The following is a 21,205-nucleotide window of genomic DNA, read 5'->3' as shown; positions in this document are numbered from 1 at the left end:
TCAATCTTTCCTGTCCCTTCCGCGTGATTTTACTTCTATTTTGACAAATTGCTTGCAGTTCGATTATGTACTAACTACGTTGCAGAGAAAAAAAAAACAAGACATAGAAGAAACTAACATTGGTTTAAACATCAAGCATGGCCTCAATAGAACAATGGCATGCAAACCTGCTTAAGACAACTGAAAAAAATGACTGCAGGCGTTTTATGAACAGAATTGTTTGAACTAGAAATAAATTGCACAAGAAAAAAAGATGTCACAATATTACGCAGATGTCAGTAATTCATCTCGACTTAGTTTTTGGGATTTTCAGTTTCAGAGAAAGTGGCATTCATATATGACAATCCAACAGTATCAGGACTGTTGAGCTGCTCAAGCTGCTTCTTACCACGGCGAAGCAAGTACTCAATGTAGATGAAATTCTTGCGATCTACTTGTTTGGAGTTGCGGCGGAACTCAGCTGAAACAAAGGATTCAATCTGCCGTCGATCTTCAGGGGACTTTGAACGAGCTGCTCGTAAGAAGCCCCGGTACAGAGTAAGCACTTGCTTCTGCATTCCAGAGAGTCTTGTTCTTCCTCCTGTTGATGGTCCCATTGCATAATTTCAATGCACTTCACTGATCAGATTTTGGTCTTCTAAAGCACTAATCAACAAGGAAAACAACATCAGTCGGTTATGTTCGTATTGGCATTTTATCAAACACCATATGGCCATTCGGAGCAGGAAGCAAAAATACTAACGTAGTGAAGAAAAAAAATTGCAGAAGGAATCTTAGACCAGATCAATGAACTGGGTCCTTGTCCTTTTTACCAAGGAACTTGGAAAGCACCTGTGAACACGTATTGTAAGAGAATGATTGCCTCTCGTTTTGATCAACAGTACAGAGAATTCATAGAGAGAGGGATGATTTCTTCACGTAATTCAATCGAGAAAGAAGTGAAAACCCATCACCGGAATTAGATGAATCTGAAACAAATTCCAAACCATTGATAATGGATCAAGAGTGTAGGAAAGGAAGAACAGATTCAGCTAGGATGCGAGAGAGAATGGTGACTTTGTGGTTATAGATTCAGCTAGAGAGGGGGGGATAACAAGTTCTGGGCAAACCTCGAATGAGTCCCGTAACTATAAATGTATTCTCAATGTAGTCTACAAACTATTGGTGATTTTTAAATGGATCCCCAATGCACCGTACATTTCTGAATGGGCTTTCTGTTTAAATTCACCCTTTCTTATATATATGAAATACAAAAGTTACTAAACCTGTCCTCATCCAAGTTTTGGGTTACAAATTGGATGGACTAATCTCGATAGATAGATGTAAAAATATTTTATTTTAAAAGTTTCATTAAAAAATTAAAAAAATATTTTTTTAAAAGAATTAAACCTGATTTTTTTATTAAGATGACATGTCATTTTTAAAACACAATTTAAACTAAGTTCTAGATTGATAGATCATCAAGTTGATAAGTTGACCCCTCAAACTGGATTTAATAACAATGCAAAAAACATCAAACTTTTCATATAAAAAAATAAATTATTTCTATTGTAAAACATATGGAATTCTATAAAAAAAAACCAAGACTGCATACAAAATCTGCATCATGTATATGCATATTACTCTTCTTGATACTTGGACATGAATTGAAAATCTTGAGTTTAATTAAAATTATTGAGACCGAATGTCAGTCCATCTAAGATTCGTTGAAGGCAAGAATCAGACTTACCAATAATTTAAGCCACGGGCCCAATGGACTCTATGCATTATTATACAGGAGGCTCTGATTAAATTAATTGGATATAGATTTATTATATTCGAGTCACGTGAATTAATAACAGTCTAACAAAAATATATTTGGGGAAGATGAACGGGTCCAAGTCCAAAAAGGTTACTCTCTTTCCCTCTAGTAATGTGGATAATAAAAGAAGGAAAATATGAGAGTCAATTAATGCATCCTGAGAATTACAAGGAAAAAAAAGGAAAGATGAGAGGTAATTCATCAAATCAAATTAAAAGAGAGGATTGAAAATTATAAATGAGAGTATCTGAGAGTCCTTATCCTTCTTATCGAATAAAAAGATGAAATATATTAGAATGGACATAAAGAATTCTTGTTTGTTGGAGAAAAGATCATATACCATTCTTAAACCCTCCTTCAAGCATAGTGAGTACTATATCATTTGTTCGTGCTTTATTATTAGTCGGATAATTTATTTTAAACATAAAAATATAAATGTTTAGAGGTTGCTAAAGGTTTTTTTTTATTTAGCAGAAAAAATTAAATATAGGGGCTGACTCGATGGAGTTTATGGGTTTAAAGATAAACTAAACGATCAGTAAAAGCATAGTTTTACTATAAAAAATCAAGATAATATTTTTTTCAAAAAAAATATTGAAATAACAATATATTGGATCGACCTGTGTCTAACTTGTCAAATCCATAATTCTGGTCATGAGACCATGATAACCTCATACAAAATAAATTGAAACAAGCTATGAAGCCAAATCCTCAATTAACTCAATGTTTAATGATGAAATTTAAAAAATATCCAATTAAAAAAAGATCTCAAAAAAGTTCCAAGTTAATCCGGGTTTACTTGCCAAACTAAAAACTCAAGTCATGAGACTAGGATAACTTTATAGAAAAAAATTAAAACAAATTATGAGATCCAATTTTCAATCAATCCAATGTTGAAATTTAAAAAATAAATCAATTTAAAAAATAACACAATTCAACATGGATTAACCAATCAAACTCGCGACTTGAGTCATGAGACCAAGATAACCTCATAGAAACCAAATAAAAAAATAGAAAAACTAATTCCTAATAAATAAAATATTGAAAGATGAAATTAAAAAAAAAATCAATTAAAAAAAGAAAACAACCTGAATCAACCGGATTAACCCGCCAAATCCATTACTTGGGTCATGAGGCTCTGATAACCTCATAGAAAGTAAATATAAACAAAATCAAGAAAGTTAATCCTCAACAAACTAAATATTAAAGAATGAAATTGAAATTGAAAAAAAACATGTTAACTCACTAAACTCATGACTTGGGTCATCAAGGACAAAGCTAGAGGGTGGCAGGCCCCTACAAATTCTTCCCTAATGTCTCCCCCATTAAAAATTATAAATTTTAGCCTTTACATTAGTAAATTTTAACATTTAGCCCCTCTAAAAGTTTTTTTTTTAATTTGCCCCCATAAACCTAATGTCCTGGCTTCGCCTCTATGGTCATAGAAAGTAAAACGAAATAAATCACGAAATTTAATTTTTAATAAAATAAATATTAAAAGATAAAATTAAAATTAAAATAAATAGTGATTTGTGGGTGCTGCAGAGTAAAAGTATCATTTTTTTAGTATTTTACTAATAAAGAATTCATGTCCATCGCAGAAATATCATATACCATTCTTAAACTCTCCATCAAGCATAGTGAGTGTAAAGATTAAACATGCGCGCGCGCGCGCATATATATATATATATATATATATATATGTTTTGAAGCAAATCTAAGTATGCAAGTTGTAATTTAGAGAAGCTATGTATGTTGAAATAATTCAGATTCGATTCCTTCCAAATATTTTTGTGATTATCTGACAATATTTGTGTGATTTTTTCATTTCCTTTTTACATTTGTGTTGGAATTTGTTTACGCATCCGTATTAATAAATGATTTGGTAATTTTGATAGGAGAGATCACTCAATGAGACACAGGACGGAGATTGCTGGAACATCAACTGATCAGCTGATGAACAAGGGAGATCATGGTTCGGTTAACACTAACAAGTTAGCAACGTCCATGCAAGAGGAGTTCAATAAATTGCGTCCTTTCTCCGATGAGTGTTCAATCTACAGGGTTCCTAAAAGACTACTCAAGTTAAATAGACGAGCTTATACACCTCAAGTAGTCTCCATCGGCCCACTTCACCATGGAAAAAAAGAGCTACAAGAAATGGAAGAGCATAAGAAAATGTACCTTCAAGATTTTCTTAAATTCAGCGAGGTAAGCCTTGAGGATTTTATTGCATTTATTGCAGAGAAGGAAACTAGATTGCGAAACTGTTATGCGGCAACCTTTGAAAAGCTTAGCAGTGAAAAATTTGTGAAAATGATGCTTCTCGATTGCGCCTTCGTCATTATGGTCTTACTGAGGGCTTGGTACGGAAATAATGGATGCAGAAATGACCGTATATTCGGTAAACCTTGGATGATCAGTGATGTATCCAGGGACATGTGCTTGCTTGAAAATCAGCTTCCATTCTTCATTCTAGAAGACTTGAATAAGCTATCCAAAATAAGGTGCCCTATTTCCTTGAAGGAGCTCACCTTTGTATTCTTAACAAACAGATGGTCTTCATGGGTGCCCCAGGACAATTTGGAGAAAATCAAATTCTGTGAAGCAGAGCATTTTGTTGCTTTTCTGAGAATCTGTCAGCAGCCAACAGAGCAAAAACAGCAAAAGAAAATTGATACTCTAAGCACACCCAGTGCAATGGATCTCCATCAGGCTGGAGTCAGGTTTAAGTTGGGGTCCAGCAAGAAACTACTAGACATAAAATTCGACGCTGATAAAGGGACACTGGAAATTCCATGTTTAAAGATTGTGGATGACACAGAAACGTTATTCAGGAATGTCCAAGCCTTTGAGCAATGCCATTCCGATTCTGGTTTTATAGGTAACTATATCACGATGATCAATCTGGTTGTCCAAGCTTCCAAGGACACAGAAATACTCGCAAGAAAAGGAATTACAGAGAATTGGCTACGTGATAACGATGCCCTCTTAAGTCTTCTCCACAATCTTTCCAAAGAAAATATTGTCGATAGGCACGATTTCTATTTTTCTGATGTCGTTGAACATCTGAACAAGTATTACTCAAGGCGTAGGCACAAATGGAAGGCAGCTCTGAAACAGAAGTATTTCGACAATCCGTGGACCATAATCTCTGTTATTGCAGCTGGAATTCTCCTCCTACTTACTGTCATACAAGCAGTGTGTTCTATCATTCAAGTTGTTTAGATTCTGCCATTTCAATTGTTCTTTTGTTTCTTTTTTTCTGTAAATAAACAGTGTGCTCTGTGATTTCCTCTTCTGAAATTGCAATGTATTTCCTTCAGTAACTAATCCATGTTGGTTTCTTCCACTTCTTGTTTATCCTGCAGTAACATATTAGAATTAATAAACAAAAAAAAAAGTAATAATTTGGAACATGATCGACATAAAAAATTCTTGTTTATTGGAGAAAAGATCACATACCATTCTGAACCCTCCTTCAAGCATGGTGAGTATAAAGAATCCTTGTCCGTTGGAGAAAGATCCTATACCATTCTTAAACCCTCCATCAAGCACAGTGAGTGTAAAGATCAGTTACATGTTTTACTCGTTGAGTGGATCTTTATCCAGTGCATGCACTACGAAATTATTTAAAGAAGAAACTAATTTAAAACTGAAAATGTCAATTTTTTAAGAGTTACAAAAGAGGGAATCACTATAAGTATAACCTTCGTCAACTTAGCCGTCATATGCCCAGGAAAAAACTAGATTCAATAGAAAATACTATAACTATAAACTAAATTGACGAAAGGATTATACTTTATTTCTGCTCATAAAGCATTATTTATTTGAGTAGTGTTGTGTTTTTCTTTCTATAATTTTTTTTCAATTAATTTTTTTATTTAATATTATATTTGTATTTTATTAAATTATCACACTCTTATAATATAAATTACAGGTTTGGCGAGTTAATCTAGTTAAATCATGTCATTTCAACTCCAGTTAAATCATGCAAACTTGCATAGTTAAATCATGTCATTTCCATATGCTCTCTTTCTTTCTTGCATAGTTAAATCATGTCATTTCCTTTTTACATTTGTGTTGGAATTTGTTTACGCATCTGTATTAATTAAGTGATTTGATAATTTTGACAGGAGATATTATTCAACGAGTCACAGAACGCGCGGAGATTGTTGAAACAACAACTGAGCAGATGAAAAAGGGAGATCATGTTTCGGTTGACACAAATAAGTTAGAACGTATGTGCGAGAGTAGGTCTATAAATTGTGTCCTTTCTCCGATCAGTGTTCAATTTACAGGGTTCTTAAAAGACTACTCTAGTTAGACAGAAGTGCTTATGTTGATACCGATTGTGATGCAGGCAAAAAACTACTCAATTTACAGGGTTCTTAAAAGACTACTCAAGTTAAATAGAAGTACTACACTAACAATAAAAAATTCACAAGAAAAACACAGAAGGTTTAATAAACGAAGATGATTATAGATGTGAGTCCTAGATTCATAATTTTATTATTTGAAAATTAAAGCACATGGAGGCCGCTTTCTTAAGAGGTTTTACATACCAAAAACCCTAATTCTACTAGCAAACAACTAGCAATCCAAAAACATAAAGGAAATAAAAAAAACAAATTAAAATTTAGAAGTAAAAAAAAAATAGAAATAATAATAAAAACTATCATAACAGGAGCACCAGTGCTCAAAAGATGATTCTGAAAGATTTGACTGTCCATTTAACGACGCAGTGCTTCCCTAGAGAAAATTTCTCATAGAATTACCTATAAGAATTTGAGCTCGATCCAACGGTCAAATCTCCTTTGTCGTAATTTTAAGGAGCTATCCATGCCTAGCCATCTCAGATCTTTTCTTGAACCTAGACTTGTTCCACTGGTGTATAAAAGCAAATATTATTTCATCCACATAATCTGTCTGGGTCACATATTTATCTAGTAATGTCAGGTCATCACCTGAATGGTCAGAACCGCTCGTGTCTACAAGTCCGGCTACATCAAATTGTTAGAAATAAAACACACAAATTTGAACCTTTCAATTGTTTATTGATTGGTTCACACTCTTAAAATTTTGAATACATTGGCCTTTATATTTATAGGGAGATTATAACGTCTAACAATCATAATCTAATAAGGATTCTAACTAACTCTAATTAAACAAGAATTCTAATTAATTAAACAATGAAGGACTCTCCTTTAAATAAGGTTTTCTTGAGTACAAACATCAAATAATTTCCTGAGCGTAACAAACAATTCTAATTTAAGGGATTTGGTGAATATATCAACAACTTTATCTGTACTTTCACAACAAATGATCTCAATGGTCTCATCCTTTGTGAAACTTCACATCAATATGCTTGCTAAAAAGTTTAATTGTTGAGTATTGTCACACAAAAACTTATTGTAGGCCTTTGTCTTTTGAAATTAAGCTTTTCAAGAATTTTCTTTAATCACATCGCTTGCATATGCACATGAAGTTGCAGTCATAAATTCAGCTTTCATGGCAAATAAAGTGACAATTGATTGTTTCTCCAAAAACCATGAATAGCTCATAAAACAAGCTTAAAAACATACCAAAACAATTATTCTTCTATCATCTTGATCTTCAGCATAATTACTTAGTAAAGCCAATTAAATATGACTTTTCTCCCTTTTTTTATAGTGGCTTATAATGAAAATAAACTAAACTTTAAACCTTATCCCTTTTTTACTTGTCTGTATGATTTCTAGCTAAAAAAAGAAGGACCAAACTCAATGTGAGGCCTCAGATTGGTCCAATAACCTAAAGTCCAATCCAGATCTCATACCCCCACCCCACCCCCCCTACACACACACACACACACACACACACACACACACACACATTACATTCTTCATTCCTAAGCTCTGTTACTATGTATTAGCATCTGGTAGGATTTGAATACATGTAAGAATTCCCTTAAAACCTCTTTGAAGGATTAATTGTGATGAATATGAACATAATTAGGGTTTTGGGAAAAGAATGGAATGGATTGAATGTGATGGATTTGTATTATTTAAATGAAGAATTATGTTAGAGAGTTTAGGAGGACAATTTTAAGGCCCTTTGGATCGTTCAACTTTGATATATATATATATATATATATATATATATATATATATATAATTGAACTCTCGTACCTAGAGCTTCTTGAAAACTCATCCAAAACTTTGATGTAAACTGATGATCTTTATCTGACACAATAAAGATTGCCACTCCATGTAACCTCACAATCTCACTAACATACAACTCTTCCAGTTTAGCAAATTCATAGGTAGTTTTCACTAGCAGGAAGTGTGCTAACTTGGTTAACTGATCCAATATCACCCAAACCGAGTCATATCCATCTTGACTCTAAAGCAAGCTTAAAACAAAATCTACAGTGACATTCTATTTGTCAACTATGGAACACACACACACAACTGTGGGAGGTCAACCCACGCAATACTGGCACCCTACTCGCCAGCTAGGAAACACAATACAATGTGCACACAGGTTAACTACTTTTCTTTAGCATGGAGTAATTAACTAAAGAACTAAATAGGATTGAAAAGACCTTGCTGCTCTTTAAATGATCGACCAGTATGAACCAATTGGTCGACCAAAACAAGCTGGTCGACAGCTAATAGAGGAAACAATCAACCACACCAAAAAGGGACAACGAATCACACATCGATTATGCAATCCTTCAAATTTAAACCCAACATCAACAAAAACAAATAAAACCGATCTAGGGGTCTTAAAATTGTCTTCCTAAACTCCCTAACATAATTTCTCATTCAAATCATACAAATCCATCATATTAAATCCATTTCATTCTTTTCCCAAAACCGTAATCATATTTCTATTCATCACAATTAATCCTTAAAAGGGGTTTTAAGAGAATTCTAACTTTCAAATCCTATCACAACTTCAAATTAAACTCACACACCCACCGGATACTAATACATAATAACAAAGGAGGAAGGAAAAATATTTGTAATTTTTATCTCTATTTACTGTTATTGTTTTTAGTTTTTACAAATAAAAAGACTTTGTGCCAAACCCAAGGTCTCACACCCAACATGTGGCCCGGGATTTGAGCGGTCATTTCCATCCTAACAGACAACAGCTGGAACAGACCCCACTTATTGTTTATGGTCCAGCTGGAAGATTCTAAAAGTTGACGAAGACTTTATGTAGAAATTCATTCACTTTTATAGTTAAGATTTTATTAAAAATTATTTTAAATTTTTTTTTTAACGGGATTAAAATAAAGGTAACATTCTAATTCATTAATCCAGATGCAAAACATCAATAAAAAAAAGATAAATAGGGTTGGATTAATTACCTTAGAGCAGGTAATTAATTATACGAACCTCCCAGGCTCCCACTGCATAAACCTTGCCATGTTCTCCGGCTCGTTAATTTTCACAGATAGAGCCACCAAAGCATACACTCAAGACATTGCAAGGTTAGACAATAGAAAGCAGAGTAATTAACATGAGGTTTATCAAGTGAAACTTTTAGTATGAGGGAGAAGAAAGAAAGACAATTAAATTTCTCTCTTTGTTGGTAGGAGAGAACTGTCGCACCATGCCGCAAGCTGGTTAATGTTGTTAAAATAATTGAGATCAAATACAAAAAGGAGGCTAGAATTCTGAATAATTTGTATAGTATGAATGCTTAGTCTTAACCTAAATACAAATAAAGTATATATAGGTTAAACTAAAAGTATTATTCTATCCTTAATAAATAAGACTACATAAATATTATTTAACATCTCCCCTCAAACTCACGATGCGGCAGCTACAAGCATCGAGAGTTTGCCAACCAGAAAACAAAAACTAGAGATGGAATGCGCCTTGGTAAAGAAATCTGCAATCTGCAAGGAAGAAAGAACAAAAGGCAAAGTAATGGTGCCATGTTTGAGATGATGACGAGTAAGATGACAATCGATCTCAATATGCTTAGTGCGCTCATGGAAAACCGAGTTATGAGCAATCTGAATAGAACTCTAGTTGTCACAATACATAGGAGTAGGATGAGAAAAGGAAATTCCTATATCAGCAAGTAACCAACGTAACCAAACAATCTCTTTGGTAGTAGATGTCATGGCACGATATTCTGCTTCAGTGGATGATTGAGAAACAATAGATTGTTTCTTGCTCTTCCAAGAAATAAAAGAATCACCTAAAAAGATACAGAACCCGATAACAAACATGCGATCTGTGGGATCACTACCATGATCAGCATCAGAGTATGCACGCAACTCCAAGGAAGAGGTGGATGAAAGTAAAAGACTCTGAAAAACTGTATCCCGAAGATATCAAAAAATACGAATAGTTAAAGTTGTCAGACCTAAGCCATTTGGGATAACCTGGAAAAATTTTAAAAAATATATTTAAAATTTTAATGTTTTATATGAAAAAATTAAAAAATAATTTATGTGGATATAACCTAAAGGATTATTTCAAAAAGCTTTTTATCATACATTAAAAAGATATTATCTTATCCTATTAAGTTGAAGTATTTAAACTAAAAGGGTTTTTTTTTTTATCTCACTAACATAATATATCAATTCAAAAATTCAAAAGTTTTCTCTTATGATCATATATTTTAAATTTTCGTATGTACTAATAGTTATAATGTGTAATAAACTCTTCTTGTAACAAACTTTGACAATTAAATCATGTAACAACATCTCAAATTTAAAAAAACATGAACCCTTTAAAAAATTATTTAATATTTGGATGAAAACATAAAATTAACATTTTCATTCACGATGAATACAACAAAAAAAAAATTATTTTAAAAAAATTTAAATAAATCACTTAGAACTCAATATTTTTTTCATTTTTTTTTCTTCGAATATAATAAATTTATAAAATAAGCTGCACAAACAAAAAAGAATTTACAGTTAAATTCTACTGTATATGAATGAAAAATCCTGCTTCAATGAGGCAGTGTTTGTTTTTGCAATCTAATGATGCTTTTAAAAAAATTTAAATTTTTTGACCTAGACGCTTGAGTGTGGCATAGTTATTAGACTCAGGCGCGAGGCTGGCAAACCCAGACACTGGTTTAGCAGACCCTTGCTTGAGTCTGGCATCTTTGTCAGGCTCAGGCGCGTGGGTCTAGATCCAAGCAACTTACATCTGGCAACCATGTCAAACTCAAGTAAAAATATTAAAACGCGTCTCATAGTCCACTTAATTACACAAAATATTCATATGAACATACTCTAAAAGCAAAGCTTTTTTTTATTTCATTTTTTTGCTAAAAGCATTATTTACTTGTATTTAAAAAATACTTGAATATTCTTGCAGAAAAAAACCAAAAAAATATTTATCTTTCCACGAAAAGAAAAAAATAAAATAATTATTATAATTCACACTAAAAGCTTTTTTTAATCTTCGGTGATTTCCCACAACATTTAACTTAAGAAAAAATAATTGATAACTCTGTTATTTTACTCATAAGCGAGCATATCTCAGTTCGAAGCACAATTTTCTATCTAAACTGAACTTCAATTTAGAAAGAAACGAAAAACAAGCGAATAGACAGGAGTGGGCGAGAATAATTATAGTTAAGACTTCCTTAATGGTGATCGGGGAGTAAGCCGCCGCCATGGTTGCTGATTAGATCGACGGCTCAGAGTGTGCTAATCAGATCTGTTATTGAAATTGAACCGTCGACTTGAGAGTCAACAACGTTGAGGATTCAGATCGCTGCAAGATCGAAAGCAGATAAAGCCCTAAAATATTTCCTCTGAATCAAAAGAAAAGAAAGATCTAAGGAGTGGGGAGGGAGAAGGGTGTGTCCCTGTTGGTATAATAGACTGGTATGAATGAAAAGGAAATGGAATGTGAATTACTGTAGTGCAGTGCGATAGCTTGATTTTTAAAATGATTTTTTTAATATATAAAAATATTTTTTTTTAATTTAAAAAAAAATTATTTTTCATATTAATATATCAAAATAATTTAAAAAATTTTAAAAAAAAATTCAATTTTTTTTTTTAAATCACGGAATACAAATTAAAAAACATCATACCCTTAGCCAGTTTAAAAGAAAGGAGAAAAGTACAGATTAAAAAAAGAATCTTGCTTAACGAAAGGCAGACGTGTTAAGCTGTGCGTTTTGGTGACTTAAAATGCAGTCTGGGATTATTTTTTTATTGACGTAAGATCCGGACCTTACCCATGAGTTCACGGCCTTTTTAAAAACAAATAAACTTTAAAAACGACATAAACACATCAAAACAAACGGTGCTGGAGGATTGGAAGAGAAGGCATCTCCGTTTTACTTTCTACGTTGGTATGATTGGTCTGTGACGACAGCCTTCAGCGCGTTAGATGCACAAAATGTCATCTGGCTAGAACTTTCTACGTTGGTACAATAATTCTTTAAAAAAACAAAAATGTTCCTGTACAATGATTCTTCAAAAAAGAAAAAAAGGAATGCTAAACTTTTTCTAGATATGCTGCTCTATGACCTGGACACTTGTATTCCATTGAAATTGATAATTGATTCTTTTTTAAAGTGTTTTTTATTTAAAATTATATTAAAATAATATTTTTTTATTTTTAAAAAATTATATTTAATATCCAAATCACCTGAAAAGATAAAAAAACAAATATTTTTTTTCAAAATGCAAACCCAAACGAATTTTGAGACCACGGGCAGAGCTGCTGCAAACATAATTAAATGGAACAGTATCCTCCTGCTCATGAGATACACAAAGTTTACCAAAGATTTTTTAACTGTACAGTGAAATGATAATCAATCAACTTGTCGGTTATGTCATTCAACATGCTTTTATCACCTATTAATTACCTCACCGGCGGCAGAGCCGGGATTAATTTGCAAGGACGCCAAAACCAGGATAATTTGTTAAGAGGGACAAAAATTTAAATTTTACTAGTTTTGACCCTAAAATTTAAGATTATATTGGCGTAATGGGTCGTCTTCTTTTTCTTTTTCTTTTTCTTTTTATTTTTGTAGGGGTTTAGCCCTGCTAGCCCCTTCTCTCCATACATGTAACTAAAGTTACAAAGAACTATCGGAATAGAAACAATAAAAAAATTAGTTTGAAATTTGAAAATATTATTTTTAATATGTTTATTTATTTTACATAAATATAATATCTCTAAAATACAACTAAATCATCTAAATTTTTGAAAGAATATAAAAAAAACAAAGAAAATAAAATATATTTGTTTTGTATATATTTTCTATGCATAGTAGCTGTTTATATAGTCAAATATTATAATGAAACATTATAACTATCAATGAAACTATATTTTTATTAATAAAAATAATTATATTTTGAATTAAACTGGATATCTACTATTTAGTTTTATCTCAACAACCACAAATATCAAAATTAATTATAAAAAATAAAAAAATTTAATATCACTGACATATTAAGTTTCAAATAGCAAGTGTCATATTTTGATATTATAAGTTTTCATTTAATAGCATTAAAAAGCCCAACAAAGAGCTTATCTGCTATAATTTTTACTTAATTTATTACACAATATAAACTCATATATATAAACACTTGAAGAGAGAGTGTTTATTTTTAATGTGGGATAGATATATTTTTCATTCTTTATTTATTTACAAACTACACCAACACCTAATACATCTAAAAAAACCAAGGTGTTAACTCACCTCCTTCCATGTTCATGAAAAAAGCAAAGGAAATAGTGTTTATTTTAAATATTATTATTAGGTTTGGTGTTGCAGTCAAACTCAATGTTCTTCGATTCGACGTTGTAGCCAAACCCAATGCTTTTGAATTTTAAATTTTTATGATATTTTAAAAGGTAAGTCCGCGGCATAAGACAGACCACCTAACTAATTAAAAGACTATTTAAGAGCACAATAGCTACTTATTTCATTTAAAAAATATTAAATTAATTTTTTTATTACTTTTTAGTTATTTTGAAATGATAATATAAAAAATTAAAAAAGTAAAAAAAAATATTTTTAATAAAAATTATTTTAAAAAAACATAATGCATCATAATACTAAACATTACTTTTTTGTGGGAATGCTTTGAAACCGTATTTTTTTAAAAAAAGTTAATTTTTTTTAAATTTTTTTCATAAGTAAGAAATTATTTTTAAAAATAAAAAGGTATTATTTTAATATATTTTTAAATAAAAATTACTTTAAAAATTGAACAGCTGCAGTCACCCCCCCACCTGATATTGTTGATTTGTTGTTTAGCTGCAAAAATCTATATTGACGAAGACTTTGTGTAGAATAAGAACTGATGGAGAAATGCAGGAACAGAACATTCAAGAAGATTCTGATCAGAAACACTTCAGACCATAGTTTGTGAAAGAACCTAGAGCTACTGAGTGAGTTTTTTGTTTCTGCCAGAAGGCCGCTGAGTGTTTTTTCTATATATGTTTTGAAGCAAATCTAAGTATGGAAGTTGTACTTTAGAGAAGCTACGTATGTTGTAATAATTCAGATTTGATTCCTTCCAAATATTTTTGTGATTGTTTGACAATATTTTGTGTGATATTTTCATTTCCTCTTTACATTTCTGTTGGAATTTGTTTAAGCATCCGTATTAATTAAATGATTTGGTAACTTGACTGTAGAGATCATTTCAATTATTGATCTGATGATTCTCTGTGATTCCGGCTAACATCTGATCAATTGAGATTGGCGTCACAGGATGGAGATTGTTGGAACATCAACTGAGCAGATGAAAAGGAATGATCACGTTTCGCTTGACATTGACAAATTAACAGCGTCTGTGCAAGAGGAGTTGAAAACCTTGCATGCCTTCTCTAATACGTGTTCCATCTACAGAGTTCCTAAAAGACTACGCGACTCGAAGGAATATGCCTACACGCCTCAACTAGTCTCCATTGGGCCCATTCACCATGGAAAAGAAGAGCTGAAAGAAATGGAAGAGCATAAAAAAATATACCTGCAAGAGTTTCTTAAACTGAGTGAGGTAAGTGTTAAGGAATGTATCGCAGCTGTTGCAGAGAAGGAGACAAGTTTGCGCAACTGTTATGCAGATAATTTTGAAAATATTAGTACAGAGGACTTTGTGAAAATGATGTTGCTAGACAGCTCCTTCATCATTATGGTCTTCCTGATACAGTTTGGCTCTTTCATCCCAAGCAACTATGACCGTATATTCGGTAAACCGTGGATGATAAGAGGAATCGATTTTGACATGTGCTTGCTTGAAAATCAGATTCCATTCTTCATTCTTGACGACTTGCTTAAGCTTTCCAGAAGACAGGGCGGATGTTCCATGATTAAGCTTACTCGTGATTTCTTATCAAGCACATTTGGGGATTCATGGGTGCCAAAGGACATTTTGGAGCAAATCAATTCCTCTGAAGTAGAGCATTTTGTTGACTTTCTAAGAAAGTGTCAGCGGCCAGCAAAGCGGACACAGCAACAGCCTCTTGAAAGTCGAACCACACCAAGTGTAATGGAGCTCCATCAATCTGGAGTCAAGTTTAAGTTGGGGTCCAAGGAAAAAATATTTGACATGAACTTTGATTTTCATAAAGGGATACTGGAAATACCACCACTATTTTTAGAGGATGAAACAGAGAAGTTATTTAGAAATCTCCACGCCTTTGAGCAATGCCATTGCAGAGATGTATACGTAAGTGACTATATCGCTACCATCAATTTCCTTGTTCGTGATACTAATGATGTAGAAATACTAGCTAAGAAAGGAATTATAGATTATTGGCTCAGTGATAATGATGCAGTTATGAGTGTTCTCCATGATCTTGATAGAGGAAATCTTGTTAACAGTAAACAATTTTATTTTGCTGATGTCGTTGAAGATCTGAATAAGTACTGCAGAAAGCGGACGCACAAATGGATTGCAGCCCTGAAACACAATTATTTCCATAATCCATGGGTTTCCATCTCTGTTGTTGCAGCTGGGGCTCTTCTAATACTCACGGTCATACAAACAGTGTGTTCTGTCTTTCAAGTGAAATAGGTTCTACCATTTCAATCGTGTGCTACAAATAAAAGTGTGTTCTGTTTGTGTTTCCTGTGAGATTGCTATACTATACATGTACTTCATTAAATGATCAGTGCTAGTTTCTTCCACGTCTTGTTTTCTCTGCAAAATGGTTTGTAATCAACATGCTATCAATTAGTCAGAAAGATCGTGTAATGAATGGCACTGAAGTGCATTTCAGTATTGCAATAACTTAGTTTTAAGCATGGTTGTCAGATCTTGCCCATTGGAATAGATTCGGCGGTCCAAGTACTAGTCAGGAAAGCTATTTTTTCTAAGCAATTATCCTCATTACGTTGTCTTTTCTTACAATAGGAGCAAATTATTCCATCCTTTTCAGTTGATCCATTAACAGACGCCTTAGATATCATGGCAACAGCAGGATCTACAAGGGCGCCAGATGGAGAAGAACCACCCAACATTATGATTTGACTTTGAGTTTCACGCCGAATGTAACCAAAGGCTTCATCAAGTCCTGGTAGGGGTTTAGTCTGTAGGAAATCTGCAAGAAAATCATAGATACGATCTTTCATGATCTCCTCTTGACGGATTTTGATATCTTGAGCACACACCGTTTTAATTGGACGTCGTTGATCAAGCTCCTGCCAAAGATGTTTCAATTCAGCGAAGTATATTGGAGCCAGTCTACCTCATTGTTTAATATTAGTTGCTTGACAACGCAATTCATAGATTTGGGCCTCATCAAATACATCAAAAAACATTTCCTTATGAAATCTGTGGCGAAAAATTCAGTCAATTATGGAGAAAATTTGTGGTCTATATACAAGGGACAAGCGTAAACTCTAAATTAGTGGTGTGAAAATTTAATTAAAAAACGAACAAAGTCAACATATCAATTAGTCAGACATTTCTTTATGAAGTCAACAAAATGTTATGCCTCAGAAGAATACATTTCCTCTAATTAAAATGTCTTCTGTCAACCAACTATGCATGCCATTTTCCTTTGAAGAGCTTGTAGGTAAACTAAGTACAAGTTTAAAAGAATTCCTGCAAGAAGAACATATGCTACTCTTTAAAAGAGAAAAAGAAAAGAAATACATGGGCTGTTCTTAAGCTGCCCCCTGTCAAACATAAAGAGAGCATAAAGCAAATTCAACATTCTTCCATGCAACCAAAAAGATGAATGCACACCTCTCACTTGCTTGTCTGTGGAGCAAAGTGTTTTTGCAACTTTTAGAACTAATTAAATAGATTTCTGTTTGAACATAATTGTAGAACTAAGAATAGAAAACTTCGGATTTAACAAAGCTTCCTTCAGAATTCTAGTTTTCTGCAGCCTACATCTAACAATCTGACCTATCCACATGATGAGATCATTAGGAGAGATTCCCCTCTCCCCATGTTCTTTCAGCTCTGCATGCATCCAGATGCCATAATAGCAGCATACATTCTATATTCTTAAACCATCACTCAAGCATAGAAAGCACAAAGGTAACTCAATGCCCTGCCATAACCAAAAAGAAGAAATTCAACCTATATAACTTGTAGGTTATTGCCCAATTCCTTCAAATCTTCTATTATAATGCATCTTCCTTTCGAAGACATAATTAATTGTGTGCTAGGAGCATGTATGTTGGGTAATGCAGTATATGGTGTTTTTTTAAAAAAATAATTAAAAATATATTAAAATAATATATTTTTTCATATTTTTTTATTTATTTTTAACATTAACACGCTAAAACCATAAAAAAATCACTTAAAAAAATATTAATTTTATTAATTTAATATTGCTTCATACTAAAAACATTTTAAAAAACAAGTTAAACTACAAAAACAAAACATCCTTCCACTTTAAATGGAAATCATTAATAATGCCGAATTTGTGAGATGACTAGCCTTCTAAAAAGTTATTACATTTAGCTAGCTCTTAAAAGGTAGCATCTCACTTTGGGCATTAACCCCTCCTGCAAATGTGGATTATCCTATAATCCAAACAATACAAGAATATAAAAATAAGAAAGTAAAAAAGCTGCACATGCATCCTTTAAGCACAAGAATCTGTCAGCCTTCCATTTATGTAAACATCTCGACAAGTAAAGCATATCAGTGCAATTACCATAGATTAATTCTAGATGAACTTCATCTGTAAATTAGGCATGGCTAGTTTGGTGGGTGTGTGTGTGTACTCTGCGCGATGATGTAGCTGTGGTATGCTAAAATCTGCAGATGCCAGGGAAAATTGCTTGCCTCGTCCATCGCTAGGCCCTCGTCTTTGAATGCAAAGCAAAGCTGTCATTATCTCACTAAGGCTTCACGTGCACTGTCTTGTTTTGTATAGGAATAGGAGCTGTGTATAATTAAATCGCCACTGACAACAGTTCCCATCCATGTCCCAGAAAAAAGCTTCATCACACAACGTATGCTTGGCCAGTACTGGTTACTAAATTATTATGCACAACTGTAGCAAAAAGATTCAGATCTTTCAATCCAATTATCAATGTACTTGATCGTGTAAATTGAAAAGGCTAATTCGAATTTAAAACCTCTTAAAAAATAAAATGTTTGTAGTTAGAGTACACGATCATGAACTTATTGTCAGTTTAGAAACGCAAGCGTGACTATAATTGTACGTGTTTTTTCCAAATAAAAAGTATTAAATATTTTTTATATGAAAACACAGGTGTTATTAAAAACAAATAAGCAATTCATTCGTTACGTGTACAACTTTCATTTACTTTTTCAAATAAATTAAAAAAATCAATCCAAACTGTAGCTTTTGCACATCATTTGAGTTAATTAATTACTGCACGCATGAATCAGTACTGTCGGTTTTTTCTTCTTCTTTTTTTCATTTTGGGTCCAGATCAGTACCACCAAACGTGGCTTCATTTATTTTATATAAATCAAAGAAAAATAAAACACAAAAGTAGAATCACTTTAGCAAATAGCTGGAAATTAATATTTGACTTAATTATGTGTCATTTAAACGAGGAAAAAAATAGAAATGGAGAGTTTTTAAACCCAGTCCAAGACAACAATTAAAACTACATCATATTCAGAAACCGAGTTTACTAAATTATAAGTTGACTCAGTCAAACCAAGTCAACTTTAAATTTAAACTAATCTAAACCAAGGTTAGGGAGATCGGAATCCTAATCCTAGCCCAGTTTAACACCTTTGGTTCTTAGCAGTTAGCACTAAACGGGCCCGCCTAGGAAGGTATTGAGAAAGAAACTGAAAAGAAAAGAACATTAATTTGCTTTTTATCATTTGATTTGAGATAATTTGGTATTAAATTTATGTTTATAGGTACACTCATTGCATCAAAGCTCCATTTCATGCAAGGTTTACGTGCATGAAACCTTTTAATTAATTCCCATAACAACGCAACTAATTAAACACACCTTTTAATTACTGTTACATTACATAATATTCATACAAACATCTAATACCAAACCCGAAAAATCAAACTAATCCCGTTCTCCGCCGATCTGAACATTTTCTTCTCTACTGGCAAGCTCCAAGTGGCTTACCACAAAGACAGGCATTATAAGCAAACGATGAGGCTTCGAGGTGATCGAACGGAGGCCCTGCTGGAATCCTCCCACATAGCCGGTTATGACTCAAGTCCATGTGCCCGATAAATGATGCTTGGGACAAAGATTTTGGTATCGGACCCCAGAAATTGTTGTAAGATAAGTCAAGTACCGTGAAGTATGATCTCGGCCCGAAAACATCTGGTAAGTATCCTTGAAATGAGTTCTTGCTCAAGTTCAAGTTACCAATAGCTGAATTAAACAAACTATCAGGTATTTTTCCTGACAATTTGTTGGAATCAAGATTTAGTGTTGCCAAGACTGCCATTTTACCCAAAGAAGCCGGTATTTCGCCCGATAATTTATTCAAGGAAAGATCCAGATCAGCGAGACGATAGATTTTAGAAATTGAATCGGGAATTGTCCCACTGATATAATTTCGGCTCAACAAAGCCCGACTCAACATCCGAAGGCGCCCGAAATCTAGAGGCAACGGACCCCAAATCCGATTGTTACGTAAATCGAGATGCATCAAACTCGACAGATTAGTCAAGGATCTCGGGATCCTACCTGTTACAAGATTGTCGGCGATGTTCAAAACGGTCATCCGCTCCAACCGTCCGATATCTGCCGGAATCTCACCAGAAATCCGATTCCCGATCAAATCAATAATCCTCAAGAACGGCAAAGACGTGATGCAGGCTGGAATCGGACCTGAGATCCCTTTCCAATCAGAAATAGTAAGACTGGAGAGCCTCTCGAGCTTGCAAATAGAAGGAGAGATCGAACCGGTCATGTACCCAGACCGACCAGCTTTTTGGAAAATGGGGTCTTCAGATTCACCTCGCAGGTTAATGTCAGCAACCCTTCTGGTCTCCATGTCACACATGACACCATACCAGTTATGGCAGCAGTCGGTGCCCGTCCAAGAATTGAAGATGCCCAAGTAAGGTTCATGGAGAGCTGCTTTGAAAGCTAGCAAAGCTGCCCTATCTGAAGCAGGGCAGCTTCGAACTGTAGAAGTTGAGATGAATATTGTTAAGGTTGCTAGAAATGTAATGTAAGAAAACGTTGTCATGGTTTCTTGATTTCTTTGCTTCTCTGTGATCTTGCTTTGGGGAGTGAAGTGCGGGCATGGAGGTGAGGGATAACGTTGTTGTTTGCGTGTGTGCGCGTGTATATATATAGGGTGGAATTATTTTGGTGACGATTTTGGCCCTAACGTGGATTGTTACAAGATTGTTGGGTGACCAGGTGATGGAGATGATCTCATGGTTCTTGGAAATTTCATGGATGGTTTTTTTTAATGTTATAAAAAAATTTGTATCACTGCCACGTCTTACCTACTTGCATGTTCATTCAAAATTATTAATGGTGATTTTTTAGGTACGTACGTGACCTTGAGACTTTAATTCAAACCAGTGAATATTGATTTGACTCAAGCTAAATACATTGATATTTTTTAAATAATTATTTTATTAAAAAAAAATATATTATTAAACCCGATTAAAAAATTATTTAAATATAACCCAAAATATATATTTATATTATATAGATATATTTATAAAATATTTAATTTTTTTAAAACAATGTAATATATACATATCGTAATATTAACATAAAACACATACACACAAATATATATATATATATATATATATATAGATATATATATATATATAATTTTTTTTATTGAATAATAAATAATAATAGATAATAAATACACAAAATCCAGTTGATAATTTATAAATATCTAAATTTATAATCTAATAAATAATAAATAGAGTATAAATATTAAGAAGAAATCCGACTCGTAAACACCCACTACCATACCTAATGAGAATAATTATTTATCTAGAGTATGTTTTG

General features: G+C 33.0%; 4 protein-coding genes across 11 annotated transcripts; 2 read left to right on the top strand and 2 right to left on the bottom strand.

Moving 5' to 3' along the window:
* Positions 1-104: 104 nt before the first annotated feature.
* On the bottom strand, positions 105-1,122 carry LOC112327190 (succinate dehydrogenase assembly factor 1, mitochondrial). 3 transcript variants are annotated; one of them, XM_024609691.2, is made up of 2 exons: positions 780-1,122; positions 105-645 (listed from the first exon to the last, which is right to left on the bottom strand). In XM_024609691.2, exon 2 carries the CDS (start codon positions 594-596, stop codon positions 294-296), a length of 303 nt encoding a protein of 100 aa, XP_024465459.1. In that variant the 5' UTR covers positions 597-645; positions 780-1,122; the 3' UTR covers positions 105-293. The 3 variants fall into 3 exon arrangements, with proteins under 3 accessions (XP_024465459.1, XP_024461174.1, XP_024456854.1); XM_024605406.2 differs by having other exon boundaries at positions 743-1,120; XM_024601086.2 differs by having other exon boundaries at positions 832-1,115.
* Positions 1,123-3,497: 2,375 nt separating this feature from the next.
* LOC7487038 (UPF0481 protein At3g47200) lies at positions 3,498-5,153 on the top strand. Its single transcript, XM_052453600.1, has 2 exons — positions 3,498-3,551; positions 3,700-5,153. Coding segments are annotated over exons 1-2 (1,332 nt in total). The 5' UTR covers positions 3,498-3,549; the 3' UTR covers positions 5,030-5,153.
* Positions 5,154-14,039: 8,886 nt separating this feature from the next.
* LOC7496039 (UPF0481 protein At3g47200) lies at positions 14,040-16,045 on the top strand. 6 transcript variants are annotated; one of them, XM_024609992.2, is made up of 2 exons: positions 14,040-14,184; positions 14,510-16,045. In XM_024609992.2, the coding sequence occupies exon 2, from the start codon at positions 14,511-14,513 to the stop codon at positions 15,813-15,815; it is 1,305 nt and encodes a 434-aa protein (XP_024465760.1). In that variant the 5' UTR covers positions 14,040-14,184; position 14,510; the 3' UTR covers positions 15,816-16,045. The 6 variants fall into 6 exon arrangements, with proteins under 6 accessions (XP_024465760.1, XP_024465786.1, XP_002297787.1 ...); XM_024610018.2 differs by having other exon boundaries at positions 14,434-16,045; XM_002297751.4 differs by having other exon boundaries at positions 14,040-14,252.
* Positions 16,046-19,118: 3,073 nt separating this feature from the next.
* Positions 19,119-20,503, bottom strand: LOC7496040 (DNA damage-repair/toleration protein DRT100). The gene has a single exon (XM_002299204.4). It carries the CDS (start codon positions 20,412-20,414, stop codon positions 19,308-19,310), a length of 1,107 nt encoding a protein of 368 aa, XP_002299240.1. The 5' UTR covers positions 20,415-20,503; the 3' UTR covers positions 19,119-19,307.
* Positions 20,504-21,205: the final 702 nt, after the last annotated feature.

The sequence above is a fragment of the Populus trichocarpa genome, chromosome 1 (assembly GCF_000002775.5).
Source record: "Populus trichocarpa isolate Nisqually-1 chromosome 1, P.trichocarpa_v4.1, whole genome shotgun sequence".
Lineage (NCBI taxonomy): Eukaryota > Viridiplantae > Streptophyta > Magnoliopsida > Malpighiales > Salicaceae > Populus > Populus trichocarpa.
Note: the sequence above shows the minus strand (reverse complement) of the source record. Positions and strands in the feature narration are given on the sequence as shown.